This window comes from Boleophthalmus pectinirostris, unplaced genomic scaffold (genome assembly GCF_026225935.1).
Source record: "Boleophthalmus pectinirostris isolate CB_2022bp ecotype Guang Dong unplaced genomic scaffold, ASM2622593v1 HiC_scaffold_15, whole genome shotgun sequence".
Lineage (NCBI taxonomy): Eukaryota > Metazoa > Chordata > Actinopteri > Gobiiformes > Gobiidae > Boleophthalmus > Boleophthalmus pectinirostris.
In genome coordinates this window covers 29327216-29342422 of record NW_026571070.1, presented here as the reverse complement: position 1 = coordinate 29342422, position 15207 = coordinate 29327216, and the positions used below count along the sequence as shown (strand labels likewise).

Genomic DNA, 15207 nt, shown 5'->3' with positions numbered 1-15207 from the left:
GTGCCCAACCATTTTGGTAGGGCTGTGCACAAATGAATTTGCGTAATTTGTGTGTGTTTGAACTCGTCCGTGATTGGGGTTGCTTTGATTCCCACTGTGCTTTATAGTTAGGACGGCCATCCTAACAACAATTGCCCCCCGCCTTGACACCTGGGGACACTGCACTTACTGCAGACAATGTGGACAAGTTGTTTTTTCTGTCCAAAAATATGAAGATTGAGTAAAACTTCATTTTTTTAATAATATTTCAGACATTTGTTGCTTATTTGAGAATATTTTATTTAACTTATTAGTATTACGGAGCAGCATTTTGCATTTATTTTATTTTCCTGTTTGTATAATGTTAAAACAAATTTTTGGTTTAATAAACACACAAATGGGTTTTCATTTTGTTCCCATACTGTACCAAAAATGAACCAAACCATGACCTCAAAACCGAGGTACATACTGAACCATGATTTTGTATACCGTTACACCCCTCGTAGTAGTAGTAGTAGTAGTTGTTGTTTCATTAGAATGATGCACACCAATTGTAATGTGATAGCTCTCTGAGGAGGGAATGAAAAGCAAAAGAAGGGGGATAAAAACTAAACTGAAACTTATTCAACATGTTAATATGTTGTTTTTACATTGTTGTCAATGAATAAAGCATTTTCAGAACAATAAAAGGTAACATGGTGATCTAAATATGTAATTTTTATATGTTAATACCCCATAGAAGTAAAAAAAAAAAAAAAAAAAAACTTAAAAAAAACCCTTCTAAGCTTCAGTAGCCTATCTTCTCACCATTAAATTTGTATTTACCATGTCTTACACCTCGTCTTTGCTCTTTTCTGAATATCAGTTCAGCACTAGATTCATTTAACACTTTCTACTGAGCTAGTGCAACCTCTGTCACTTTGGATCACTTTAAAAACCGAACAGATTTCCTTTCCTCCGCTGGCAGACCGGTCGGATGTGAGCGCAGACGGAGGTGTGAAGCCACGAGAGCAGCCAGCGAATACCGTGACGGGAAGTGTTTTGCTATGTGTGCTGCAGTCCAGTTAGTGAGCAGTCTTGAGAGGTGAGAAGGTCCACTCTGCTCCTCTGGTCACTGTGGAGGTAGGCTCGGCTCTCCGAAAATGACTAAAATCTGATATGTCTGCAGTATAATGGAGGAATTTTCAGCAGTTACCATGGTGACACAACGGACATATTAGCAAACAGAGCCTGGTAAGTTTTTAGAAGGTCAGAAAACGCAAGAAACACAAGTGTTCATGGTCTTGTTGGCTAGTGGTAGTAATGTTTTTGAAAATGGATTTGTCAGTTTTTGTATGGTCAAACTGTTAACACAAAGCAGGATTTAAAGTCTAAGGTGAGTAACAGATGCTGCGTTCTAGCCACCGGAACTTGGACCTGAATGAATGATGTAATTTCCAAATTAATCTTCAGATGCTAAGACGATTACAAGAAAGACTCAAAAAATATATAAAAGCCAAAAATGTGGATCCAATTCAAAGTGTGCTATGTACCTTGTTGGTTGGGGATCTGTCACCTGCTTGTTTCTGTGGATATGTCATGGCTTTGCTTGGAATGTTCCACAGTATGACATTAACCATCTCTACCTTACATTTATTCAATTACAGGTGGTTTTATAGCTCAAAAACACCAAGAAAAACAGGCATTCTGACTGTGAGTGAGGTTGCTTCTCCACAGGTCTGACCTGTAACTTGGTCAGGTTTGGTCTTCATGAAGATAGAAAAGTTTGATGCCATACTCTGAAACATTCCAGACAAAGAATACCATCTCCGAGGATCAACAGTTTATAAAGCGGAGTTTGACAGTGAATTTCTGCTTAAAAACTGTAAAATAACACAAGTACGAGCGATCAGACTGGAACGCACCAAGACCATCGGACAGAGTTGTGCCTCGAGTTAGCACACATCCACAAAGAATGAATACACAACAGTATGAATACGTTGTACCAAAAACAAAGCAAAGACAGGCAGTTGAAGTGATCCAACAGCAACATTCACACAAAATTCAGCAGCCAACAGTGCGCTCCGTGTCCTACCTGGTCCTGCTGGTACAGTAGTCTCTCCATCATGGGGTGGTTGGCGCTGAGGGAGGAGCGGGTCATCTCTCTCTGGAAGTGTGTGGACCAGCCACTGGCATCACGGGGCAGGCTGCGGTAGGCATGAGCACCCCGACCCTGCACACAAGGAAGACACACTTTTGTTCAGCTCGTATACAACAAAACACCTTTAACCATGATATAAGAAGTAGCCTTTCTAGGATAGTAATGGTGCGTTCGATTATATATCAGTCTTCCACTCAGATCTCGGATATGATGTCATGTCCACACTTCAAGCGTTTTATTATGTTTCGTACATAGACCGTATATATGAATGGACATAGCTAACATTGGACGCCAACCAGAAAGCTGCTATTGCCGTTGTTGTGTATCTTCTGTTAGCAACCCTAGGGACGCTTAGCAAAAATCAGTTTAAAGCACATTGTGTGGCATTTTTTGCATGAAAAGCGTTCCATAAATAAAGTTTGATTGACTGATTGAAAACAAATCTTTGTTCAATATTGTCCTCACCACAACACCAAGTACAAAACCCATAGGCAGTGATACAGACGCAGTAAGGTATTGCAGTAATACGAGTTACTGAAATTGTCATTTAAACCACTAAAGCTTCAAACTCAATCAAAACAGTTCGGACTTCAAAGTGACACTGGGCACAGCCATCTTGGATTCTATCTCGGAATCCTTGCTCGGTCAGTTCTTCCGAGTTCCAAATTCCACCGTCCAAGAAAAAGGCACGTGCCAGTGCATGTCGCTAGGCAACGTCCTCGCACCTCCGAGTGGGATGGAGAATCAAATGCACTGTATTACTCAACATTAAAGGTGTACTATGTAACATTTCTGCCTGGCATGTTCCACTGTATGGCATATAAAATGGAAACAAGCGGATGCAAAAATAAATGTTTCTCAAGGAACTTTTTTGCACAGTAAAAACTGTGTACATGTTTTTGCTATCTACTGTTCCTGGTGCTTTCTATTTTGGTATTTTTAGCGCAAACATGGTCAATTTGCAGCTTTCTGGCCAAATAATGTTTAAAAACAACTTTCCGGGCTTCAGTGGCCATTGGGAGGTTAAGTAGTTGGTGACATCACTTAAAACTGTCCTGATTACAGCCAGATGTGTCTGATTATAAAACATCTGTCTGCAGGGGGTTTGAAGTGTGGATACCTGTTAGATCAATCACACTGTTCAGTCCTCCAGGTACAGCCTAGTTTAACAGCTCTATCTGAAATGTGATTGTGGGCAGAGTTTGTGTGTTCAGTTTTAAACACCCAAACTTTAAGTCAATTTAATATAGGTGAATTTAATGTCATATGGTGGAATATCTAATGCAAACTAATAACATCTCCATTGATACAAGCAAAGTAAAATAATAGTGCATCATTAAAAAGTAGTCAAAACAAGTGCAGGTTGGACAATCTAATCTTATAATTAAATACAAACTCTGAGATGTGGTGGTCTTGCTTTATGCCTATTAATTACAGTACACCCTGCAATTATGACACACTTTTTACACCACAGTGCAAATAAACCCATCTCCACTCCTCTCCTCTCACTCCACTAATCACTCACTCTTCCCTCTCTCCGTCCTCTCAGCCGCTCGGACGGGGCATCTGTGGTAATTGAATTCTGACATTTCAAAGTGAGAGCTTGTTAGTTAGCTCGCCTTGGGTTGGGTTCCTCACACACACACGCACACACACGCACACACACACAGACATACACACGCACAATGGTCCATTTCTCACTCCATTTCACCTCCTCTCTCTGCTAACCCCTGGCTTATATTAAGACTTCTATTTAAAGTGCATGTGACAGTTTAGACTCATTTCACTAAAACATAGTTAACGTCATTTTACTTAAGCTTTCACTAAAAATCTTTACCATTTTACTTCCTGGTTTGACATGTGTCACACATAGGCAGAGGTAATTTCATAACGGTTACCTAGCAACTATAATGTAAACAAGGGCCAAAAATACATTACACAACAGTGATGATTTAACAAATGAGTACAACTTCATTTTGTTAAAAGAAGGTTTAAACTGTCCAAAAAATGCCTTTCTTGTGTGTAAATTGTCTCTGAATTTTGGATAGAATTTTCAGTGTTGATGACATATATAGGGGGATTCTGTTTTAGAACACAGTGCTACTTCCTGTATCTTTAAAACCTGGCTCACGTCAGATTGATATTTGTGAGTGCGTATACATGTGCTCAAGTATTCCAGTTATGATCAGGGTTTTTTGAGTATCCTGGTTTGGTGTGACCATGTAAACGCATTATCCTTATTTCAGTCTCCTGGATATGCCAGTGTCCCGGTGATGAGAAACCAGGAGACACTCACTGGGTTTTTCTGAGAGTATCCAATATACTTTTGCCTGTAGACGTAGTATCCTGATTTCTCAAAACTGGGGCTGTACTGAGCATGTGAAACAAAAACAGAAAGGAGCAATTGCTTTCCCAAAAAGACTCAAACTGCTACTTGTAAACAGAATAAAGCAGTCTACCATTTAATACAGCCACATTTTAACACCAGGCTCACCTTTGTGGTGGTTTGTGTTGCTCTTGAACCAAACTGACTCTATGAGACTGTTATAGTCAGGGGCTCCACACATTTAAGATTTTTTAAAGAGTTTTTTAAGACCACTTAAATGAAAATTAAGACCAACATCACACCCATTAAGCGGGAGAAACATCAGATCGAATTCTAATAATGACCAACCAACTACCAGTACTATATCGAGTATCTAAGAGCCACTGTGGATTAAACCTACACTTGCCCATGATCCGTCTTCCTCCACTCTACTGATTGTTTACACATTGCCGCCTGCACCAGAAACCAAAGTATTGTTGCACATATTCCAAATTAGACGTTCATTCATGTTACATGATTTCATGTTGTTGTTTTTTTTCACCTTCCTCTGTTTAACATTGCACTGCAGCCCAGTTGAGTAACAGTTAATGAAATTTGAGACTTTTGTGAAAAAAATAAGACTTGGACAACATAATTTAAGACTTTTTAAGGCCTTAATTTAGGAACATGAAATTTAAGACCTTTTTAAGACCCCGTTGCTACCCTAGTATTTCTCAGTTGTTAAAAACGACTTTAACTGAAGCTGTGACAGTGCTCCACAGTCTCATTAGAAACCTGTTAAAAGCTAAGTTAACAAAGTTTTAATCTCCTTGCCATATCTGTAGCATAGTTATCATAGCAACGAGTCTAAATATCCAGCATACTCTAATGGCGCATGAATACAGGGATATGAATATCTGAGTTTCTCTGAGCGCAAGTAAACACCATATCCAAAACACTGTCATAAACCAGGATAAGGCTCATAACCGGGACACTGATGCACATGTAAACAGACTCTGTGTCACTCTCAATCAAGTTCTACACATTGTCAATCTGGAGCATCTTGCTAAGATGTATTCTCGTGTGTTTGTGACCTCGCAAGAATCCATGTTACTGTGCAAGGTTAGTATTTTTGTACTTTTCTTCTCAACTTTCTCCACAAACTGCCACTTAACGGATGTAAAACTATGATAAATATTCAGCACAGGTACAATCCACCAAAGCAATTACAAATTAGAAAAACATGAAAACCTGTCACCTGGACTTTAATAGGCTTGACCGTAGCTTTATCCACACTGCACAAGTGTCTCAAACTCAAGGTAATGTCAAATAACACCATTTAGCTCGCTAACACAAAGCTAAAAACACACTTGATTGCATTTGTTAGTAGCCTTGGATGGAGTCTAAGCTAGCTCAAGGTCGCCGCTATCTGAGGCAATTTGAATAAAATGAAAGAATATTAAAAGGGAATACATAAGAGGAGATGAGAGTTTGTGGAGATGGAGCGACAAAATGGGATTCGTTTATTGTTTAATGAGCTGTGAAAGTTTGTGAGAGGAGAAGGAAAAGGCCCAAGTGCTGTGAACGAGATAAGCATAAACAAGTCCCTGTAAAATATAATAGAAAAATCCCTGACTAAACACTAGATCAACTTTTTGCAACTAAACTGTGTACATGGTCTTTTAATAGCGTTGTTTACTGTTCCTAGTGCGAGTCCCTGCAACTTTGTGTTCAAAAACAGTCCAAAAGTTTGTGCTGCCTTCAGTGACCACGATTTCGAGTACTACATAACAACACACAGGACTGCTCTGATTACAGCCAGATGTTTCTGATGCAAACACCGGGCTAACTCCGCCCCCATAGCCAGGTGTTTGCATCAGAAACACCTGGCTATGGGGGCGGACTATGAAGTGTAGATATCTGTTACATGAACAAGGCTATGTTTATATGATGACAGTCTGCACAGAAGACACAAAAGTGGCGTCGCGTCCTCACTTTTTATTCCGCGTTTAGACCAGCGTTTTCAGGAGGAAATCTGCCTGCATATGGTGACGCAAAAGTGTGTGTGGAATTCGATTGGGTATGCATGCCAGGTGGTTAGGTGGTGACACTAGGTGGTGATGTATGTGACGTAAACATGTACGCAACGTGAGCAGATCTGACAACGTTACGACGGAGGGTCTTCAACTTTTATACTCTGGAGGGTGGTTTCAGATTTTTGCATTTTTAAGCCCCAAAAACGCTGTCACTGTCTATACAAAAGGCACTTCCGATAAAATATTTTGTCGTTTTTACCCATAAGCGTTCTCATGTAAACAAGCCCTCACACTGTTCCTCTTCAAGACCTCGCCCCCTCCTCACTCTGTCCTTTAGTCCTCCAGGCCCCGCCCTCCTCTCACTTGAAGCACAGTGGAACTTGTCTCGTGCCTGTCTCACTGGAGATGTTATTGCTCTGCCTGGAATGTTCTACAGTATGGCATTAAAGTTATCTTGCATTTATTTCATTAAAGGTGTTTTTATTGCTAAAAAAACATTCTGTATAGACCTTTTTCACAATGGCTGAAAGTGCTGCGTTTTAACTTCCAGTTAATTGTTTTCTGTGGCAAAATGTCTGTGGAAATGTCTCGCATATTCTCTAGCAGCTTCATAAATCTGCCTCATCACCAAATCTTCAACCAACAAGGTCCACAAAGGATAAACATTCTTCCATGAAGAATTTATCCACAACTATCAAGGGAAGAAAGACGAAAGCTTAAAGGCAAACAACAACAAGGCATTAGTGAACTACTGAACAAAACGATATGGTCATGAATAAAACAGTAACTTATTCACACAGACTGATGCAACAATTAAAATTAAAAATCTATTTCCTGATGCTGATATTGGCATAGATTAAATGCGACTTGTATGTGATCTCCAGAGTGAAAAAGTGTCCGGCATGAGCACTGGAGGACATGACGACGTCACACGCAGCGAGTGTCCTCACTGTTTGCGGAAGTGGCGTAAACCCTGAGCTTACAGTTCAGTTCTTCGTAAAATGGACAGGTTACACACCCACGGCCGCTTTGTTTGTCTTTAGCCTATTTGTATTTGGCTCACAGGCTCTTTATTTTTTGTTGACATTGGAGCCAGGACCGCCTGTAGCCACGCTCGGACATTTCTTTGGCAATCGTTTCCGATAAGACCCCTCCAATCTGGCCTGAACACAGCGATCCCCCCGAATATTAATAAACACTTGCCTTCCATTGACAAGACTCCGAGCCTGACCTGTAGGTGGGATGAATGTGACCTCGCCATTCAGACTGAAGGCGCGTGTCAAAAGATTGGATATGTATCAGTTTTAGAAGCAAAAAAAAAAAATCTGTGTGGTTCAGACTGTCATTAAAAGATCAGATACCGGTCACAGGGGCGAAAAAATCGGATTTGGGTCACTTCAGGCTGCAGTCTGAAAGTAGTCATAGTGAACCTTTAAGTGCACACGTTTTAGTTTTTCTCCTTCTCTGGCAATTACAACAATGAACCTTTCTTTTCCAATATTTAAACACTTTTCCTCAGCACCATAAACACAGAAACTAGTCGTAAATCTCCATTCCCATACATTACCCTATAACTCCATCCCGCCACGTTAAGTACAATACCGGAGGCACTGAAATCCCATTGGTGATGACTTTACAATGCTCGCTGAGAACGGAGAGCGCGCGTCGACTTGCGTGTTTGGGGCTAGCATAACGGCTCCTTACTCAGCCCTTTGTGAAGTGAACACAGAGGGAGTAAGAGGCGAAGGGTTAGCTATGAGCCAAATGAAAACAGACAGCACATGTGGTGAGAGGCCATGCAGCTGTCCAGACCAGCAAATCTCTACGGAGAGCGATAAATCAAAGTCAATAACACGATCAGCACTCGGATAAAAATACACAGAAAGTAAGCTGGCGTTGAATATGTCGATGAAGACCGTAAATAATGACGAAATTTAAATGTTGAAATAAAATGGAAAGCAAAGAACATAATCCCATAGTTAACTAAATTCATAAAAGAGTGTCAAATCTGAGAGTTACGAGGATTCTTAAAGGTGCACTGTGTAACTTTTTGGTTGGCGGTCCGTCACCTGCATGTTTCTATGGATATGTCATTTCTTTGCCTGCAAATGTTCCACAGTATAGCATTAAACAGTTCTATTTTACATTTATTCAGTTACAGGTGGTTTTATAGCTGAAAAATACCAACAAAAACAGGCATTCTGATTGTGAGCGGGGTCGCCTCTCCACAGAGCTGGACTGGAAGCTTGGACTGATTTGGTCTCCATGAAGATAGAAAGGTTTAATGCCATACTGTGAAACATTACAGACAAAGCAGTAACATCTCTATGGAGACAACCATTTGATGGACCTGCCACCAGAAAAGTTACACAATACACATTTAAAGGCACTACTTGATTTTTTTCTGTATTAAAACATGGAAAACAGAACTAGTTGGTTTTAAACAGATGTTAAAACATACATATCCAGCATATAATTATTCACAGTGCAATAAGTTTATCACGGTAAAGCTAACAACAACTAGCATTCTAACAGCGCACCCACATTACTTCCTGGCAGTGTTGGGAAGTAAGAAAGTAAGGGACTGCTGTGACTCAGTGACTCTCTCTACAATTCATGTGTTTATTAGTTGGTTTCCTTTTCTTCAAACTAAATTATAGGAATCAGTAATCAGATTACTAAATACTTAATAAAGTAATCCAAGTAGCAATTATATTTATTTTAGAAAGAGTAATCAGGAGTTCATGTTTATCTGATTACTTATAATCTGACCAACATTAACTCCCAGCACCCCCTGCGCAGCACCATCACTGGACCTTTGAGGACAGGATGTTGTCACTGTCCTGCTCCAAGGACACACTGTAGTTCTGTCATTATGTTTGTTTCATTGTTGCTGCTGCCAAAATATGAATTTTTGGGGGAATCTATATGGTAAATGGTCACATTTTTCTATAACGCTTTTCCATTTTCAAGGCACTCAAAGAGCTTTACAACAACGAGCTACTCACCCATTCACACACCAGTGTACGCAGACACTGGGGGCGAAGTGAGTTAAGAGTCTTGCCCAAGGACACAACAACAGCATTAATCTGTGCAAGCTGGAATCACAGCTGTGGGTCAGTGAATCTGACCACTAAAACAATGAAATTTATGTCTACAGCAAGATTCAAACCACCAACCTTCAGACCAGTGGACTAACGCTCTCCCAACTGAGCTACTGCCACCCTAAATGTTCACATTTTTATATCTCGCTTTTCCACCATCAAGGCACATCAGGTATTCATCTGTGGGAGCCTGTGGGTTAGAGGATCTGACCGCTCAACCAGTGATGTTTATGTCGAGAGCGGGATTTGAACCACCAACCTTCAGATCAAACAAATGCTCTACCAACTGAGTTACTGTTGCCCAAAATACTTCGCAATTAGATGTAGACAGCACACAGCAGCCTTGTTTTGTGACACTAAGAGCTGCTTTTACAAAATATCTGCACTGGGGCAAAACTACATTCACTTTATTCTCTGGATAAAATCAGCTAGAGCCTTTTAAAAACATATACATTCAAGAATATGGAGATAGGTAAATGTAAAAGTCTGATTTTTCCTATTCTGACTCAAGTACAATTGTACTTTTCACACCATACTTTTACCCCCACTAGAGTAATATACGTTTACATTGTAACAGTACTCTTACTTTCGTACAATGTTTGACTCGTCCAGCTGCCTTTGGCTAAATTGGGCATAAAATAGCTGAAAAACGGCAAACGTGGATGCCAGGAAACACCTCAGCAGTATTATTAACTCACCCACTCAATCCGTCCACACCCCGGGAGAGCCATGTTCTGCACATACTCGATTTGAATGACTTGGATGTTAGTTGTGCACATCTCCCAAAACTCCTTCAGTTTTTAAAGTAACTGTACCTGATGTTTTCCATGTATTTGTACAAAATGTATCTTGCCCCAGTACAGATATATTGTATAAGCAGCTCTTGACGTCAAAACGAGACCGCTGTGTACTGTCTGCATCTAATTCTACTGAAACTTTGCAGCTAATGTCATCAACATTTCTCAGAGGTGTGATGCTAACCGGAGGCATGCTCTGTCTGAGACTTTGTTAGACTTTAATCTAAGTTTATTTCAGCGCAATCTGACCAGAAAGAACACTTTTTCAGTTAGTCACTCTCAACTTTTTGTTGAAAATCACCAAAACAGAACTATGAACATCTGAATAAATCATAGACTCCTGAAAATGTGCTTCTTAAATCAATTTTGTATTTTTGTCTTGAGTTTTCAGACGATCTTAAAACTTTTTTTTAGCTGTGTTTGCAAATGTATGCTTTGTGTCAACATGGTAACTGCTGAACATTTCGCTGTCACAAGTGCATGCAAAACACCCCCAGCTTGATGCCACTCTAGTTTCAATAGTGTTTTTTCCTCATTCAGTAAGCGCACTATTATCATGCTAGTTGTCAGTAGCATTACCGTCACTACACCACTTTTGAGTGGCTTTGAGGGCCTGTTTACATGAGAATGCTTGCAGGCAAAAACAACAGAATATTTTATCGGAAGTGCCTTTCGTTTAGACGGTGATGGTGTTTTTAGGGCTTAAAAACATTTTTGTTAAAAAACGCAAAAATCTGAAACCATCCTCCAGAGTGGAAAAGTTGAATACGCTCCACTGTAGTGTTTCCGTCTACACTGCCCAAGATGCAAAACAGATCTGCTCATGTCGTGTACGTGTTTACGTCACATACATACAGTACACAGAAACCTGGCATGCATACCCAATCAAATTCTACACACTTTCGTGTCACCGTATGCACACAGATCTCCTCCCAAAAATGCTCGTCTAAACGCAGAATAAAAAGTGAAGACGCGACGCCACTTTTGCGTCTTCATCATCATATAAACGTAGCCTAAAAGTTGCGAACACCGCTTCTAAACTCATCACTGTGAATAATTAGGATGCTCAAAATGCATAAGGTAAGTGAGGAATAACTTTGGACCACTGCAAACTTGATTTTCATGTTTTGAAATCAGGTACAGCGTTTTCAACTTTAACTCTCTTTTCTTTCGTGTTCTTTCTTCTCAAATAAAAAGCCCAAACCGTATGATATCTAGCCTCCTCTGCCCTGTGCACACCTCCAGCTGTGATCGCCTCTCCGGGTTTAACTTTGTAGTTCTTTTGTGATCATACTTCAAAACACCAAGATTGTTAAAATACCTGCTCCTTTGTTCCCTCTGCACCTTTCTGACACTTTATTTTAAGTAGTATATATCGCAACTATATTACTCCCTGCAGTGTCTATAGAAGTTTGGAACGCAATAAGCTTTTAAGTACATACTTCGTCTAGAAAAAAGGTTTGCTCGCATAGTTTAGAAATGAAAAGACTGTAGAATATGGTATGGCTTGATGATTGCGTTCAGAAATGATTATCATACTTCAAAAATAGTGTGTAAAATAGTTTGGTGTAAGAATGATGAAAACTTCAAGGTCCTATATTATACAAACTTGACTTTTGTGAACTTTTAGTGATGTTATAAAGTTGCTTCCTCCTCAGAAACATACCTGAAGTTGTGTTTTGTTTCATTCACACGTGTTTGAGTAATCCTCTGTCTACATCTTTAACTCAAATGCTCAAAATGCTCCACCTTGTGATGTCATGCAGTGTTAGTTTTAGTGTTAACAGCTACTTTTTTAACTTTAACTCCAAAGATATTGGCAATTCCAGGGCAGAAATCGCCCAAATCATTCTAGTGAAGGTGCATGGAGTTTAAAAACACACTGTATCACCACATGACATCACAAGGTGGAAGTGGAGTCTTTTCTAAGCTTAAATATGCAGGATTTGTGTGTTAAACATGTGCGAATGAAACAAAACACAATGGGATGAGGAAACAACATAACATCGATTAAAAAAGTCACTCATGTAAACACACCACATTCATACTAGGCAAGGCGGGTGAAGTGTCTTGCCTAAGGACACAACAACAGTATGTACAAGAGGCAATGCTACCCCACTGTGGCACCCGGTATTTGCAGTGGTCTCTCATCTAAGTACTAACCTGGCGTAACCCTCTTAAGGTGGCATGGCCTTTTACCCTCTTTTTCTTTTTTCTTTCTACTTTCTATTTCCTATCAGCATCCAGTAGTAGTCGAAGTAATAGTAATAGTAGAAGCAGTAGTAGTTATAGTACTGAAATACAGTCGTCGTTCACTGTAACGTGGTTCACCTTTTGCTGTGTCGCGCTTTTTTAGAACAATTTTGCATGCTTTTTTTTACAGTGTATGATCATGTGATGTGTTCCTCCCCCTGCATCCTGATTGGCTAAGAGACTGTAGACCATTGTCAATCACTCTCTTCCATACTGTCTTTCCTGTACAGTACAGAATGTGTTCCGTGTGACAAATTTACAAAAATGTTGGATCTCTTGCAGTGTGATTCTGAAGTGCTGTATGTTTGCGAGTTCTCTCCCCGACAAAACGTTCTGCACCGACAAAGGCTTCTGCGGTCTCACCCTAAAGGCAGAGGAAGATGCTCACCATCACACAAAAAGTTGGACTTCTGGACATGCTGAAGGAAGGTAGAAGTTACGTGGGTGTAGGGCACCATTATGGAATAAATTCATCTTTAGTTCGTTACGTAAAGAAGGAGGAAAATAACATAAGGACGAGCAATAAGTTTTAAGACGGATGCAAAAAGGGTTGTAACTGTCCTGTCTGAGAAAAGTGTATAAAGTGTGTGGTGAGGGGTTTTACATTCTTAAAACATAATAATTGCAAAAAATAAAGCTACTACTACTACTACGACTACTTAACGTATTTTGTCTATTGTGGGTTATTTTTAGAACGTAACCCCCAATAAACAAGGGACCACTGTATCTAAATATATAATATATTTTAAATGTGAGATGGACTCCTTACCTTCCTCTCCAGACTCCCCGTGCCCGTGTTGGTCACTTTGAGGCTGTACTTGTGGAAGTTGGGCGTGGTGGACCATCGGACCGGGTTCTTCCTGGAGGGTTCCTCGGGACCCCCAGGAGCGTCAGCCAGGGAGGGGTCACTGCTGCGGCGCACGTGCAGAGGCATACCTGAGGGAGAGAGGAGAGAGTCAGCCAACTTATCAGAATGTGAGTGTTGTGGTTTGTGAATGGTTCCGTAACTGCGTAACTTGTGTAAGTACAGTTCGCCGCCTGCTTATCTCCATGGAGATTTTATTGCTTTGCCTGAAATGTTTCACAGCATAGGGTGTTAAAGGCCCTGTACCAGATTTTTTCCATGTATTTGAATAAAGTTTGTCTTGCTCTATGCTCTGGAGGTCAAAATAAGTCAGCTATGTACTGTCTGCATCTAACTATAAGTGTTTTATTGTCTGATAATGGAAAAGTGATCGTTAGGCAGGTTAATGTTAACTTTACCCTCATGGCAAAATTTTGAACTGCTCTAATAAAGAGATGAGACAGTAAAAGGTATCGGGAAATTCTTGAAATTCTTGAAAAACTTCGATTACGTGTTTTTCAAGAATTTCTTTAGGAGAGAGAGAGAGAGAGAGAGAGAGCGAGAAAGAGAGCGGTCAACAGTCGTGCATACATGTCAGTGGGGGACCACTTATAAATCACTTGCACTATTTGCTCTCTGGACTCGACTCTCTCTCCCGCAGAGCAGTGGTAGAACGGGAAACTGTTCCTCCAGTGCCTTTTGCCGAGCAGGGTGCCTGCAAAGTGTGATCGGCGATGGCTGCGCTTGGCCCCATGGGGCATGAAGCTCTGCGACAGTCCTTTCGCCTGTGGTCCCGATCCGGGGGTAGCTTGACCCGGGCTCCCCCCCGCGCAATAAATGGGCCAGAACCCAAGGAGGCCCCTTATCATGGGGCACTTGAGTTATTTTTCAGGAAGCCACGTAAAATAAGGTGTTCTGATAGGACATGCAAGCCACGCACCAAATAGGCTAATGCTGTTTCATTATTTCACCATCTGATCACCAGGGGGGCACCACACAATGTTAGTTGCTCTGTGGGACACACTACATATAAATCAATTATTTTTATTCCGATGAGGTTCATTTGGTGTTCCAATAATTTATGTTATTAGGTTCTTTTTTCAGACCAAGAGTTTGTTTTCATACCTGACAGCTCACTAGCGCACCTGATCACTCTGAGGAAGAGCACTAGTGAGGAGTCCAAACTGTCAGGTATGAAAACAAACCCTTCGTCTGAAAAAAGAACCTAATAACATAAATTATTTTTATTATTTTTTTGTTGTTGTTGTTGTTTTGTATTTGTATTTGTTGTTTATGTATTGTTCTGAGCCTCGCGTGGGGTGCGAGATTGTTTTATTTACGTAGTTCTTTTTTACAAATAAATGTCATTGTATATTACTTATGCAAAACTAATAAATAAAGTTTGGAAAAAAAAGAGCCAGTCTTTTGACCAGATCTAAAACATTCGGATCCCATAAAAAAACTGAAAATTCCACTAGATATTTGTTACACTTCACCTGGAGGAAGTGTCAGAAGAGAAGTTTTGGCATCCTTGCATAGACAGATAGACAGATGGACAGATGGACAGATGGATAGATAGACAGACAGTGACCCCATTCAAGGATAAATACATTGTTTAACCACACTATTCCAGAAGCTCACAAGTTGTATGTATTTTAGACTTGCTGACTGTAAGCTGTTCAAATGTTATATAGTGCAAAATATGGAAAAGGAAGGCATTCAAAACCACAATCATGCAGCCACTTCTGC

The 15207-nt window shown here is 40.3% G+C and overlaps 1 protein-coding gene across 1 annotated transcript in view; it reads right to left on the bottom strand.

Annotated features, from left to right (window-relative positions):
* The window catches only part of pard3aa (par-3 family cell polarity regulator alpha, a), an 826722-nt gene that overhangs the window by 589800 nt on the left and 221715 nt on the right, over positions 1–15207 (bottom strand). The window contains exons 4-5 of the mRNA XM_055151054.1: positions 13384–13550; positions 2054–2191 (exon numbers count right to left, since the gene is read on the bottom strand). Coding sequence (XP_055007029.1) covers positions 2054–2191; positions 13384–13550 — 305 coding nt within the window. The remainder of the gene's footprint in view (positions 1–2053; positions 2192–13383; positions 13551–15207) is intronic.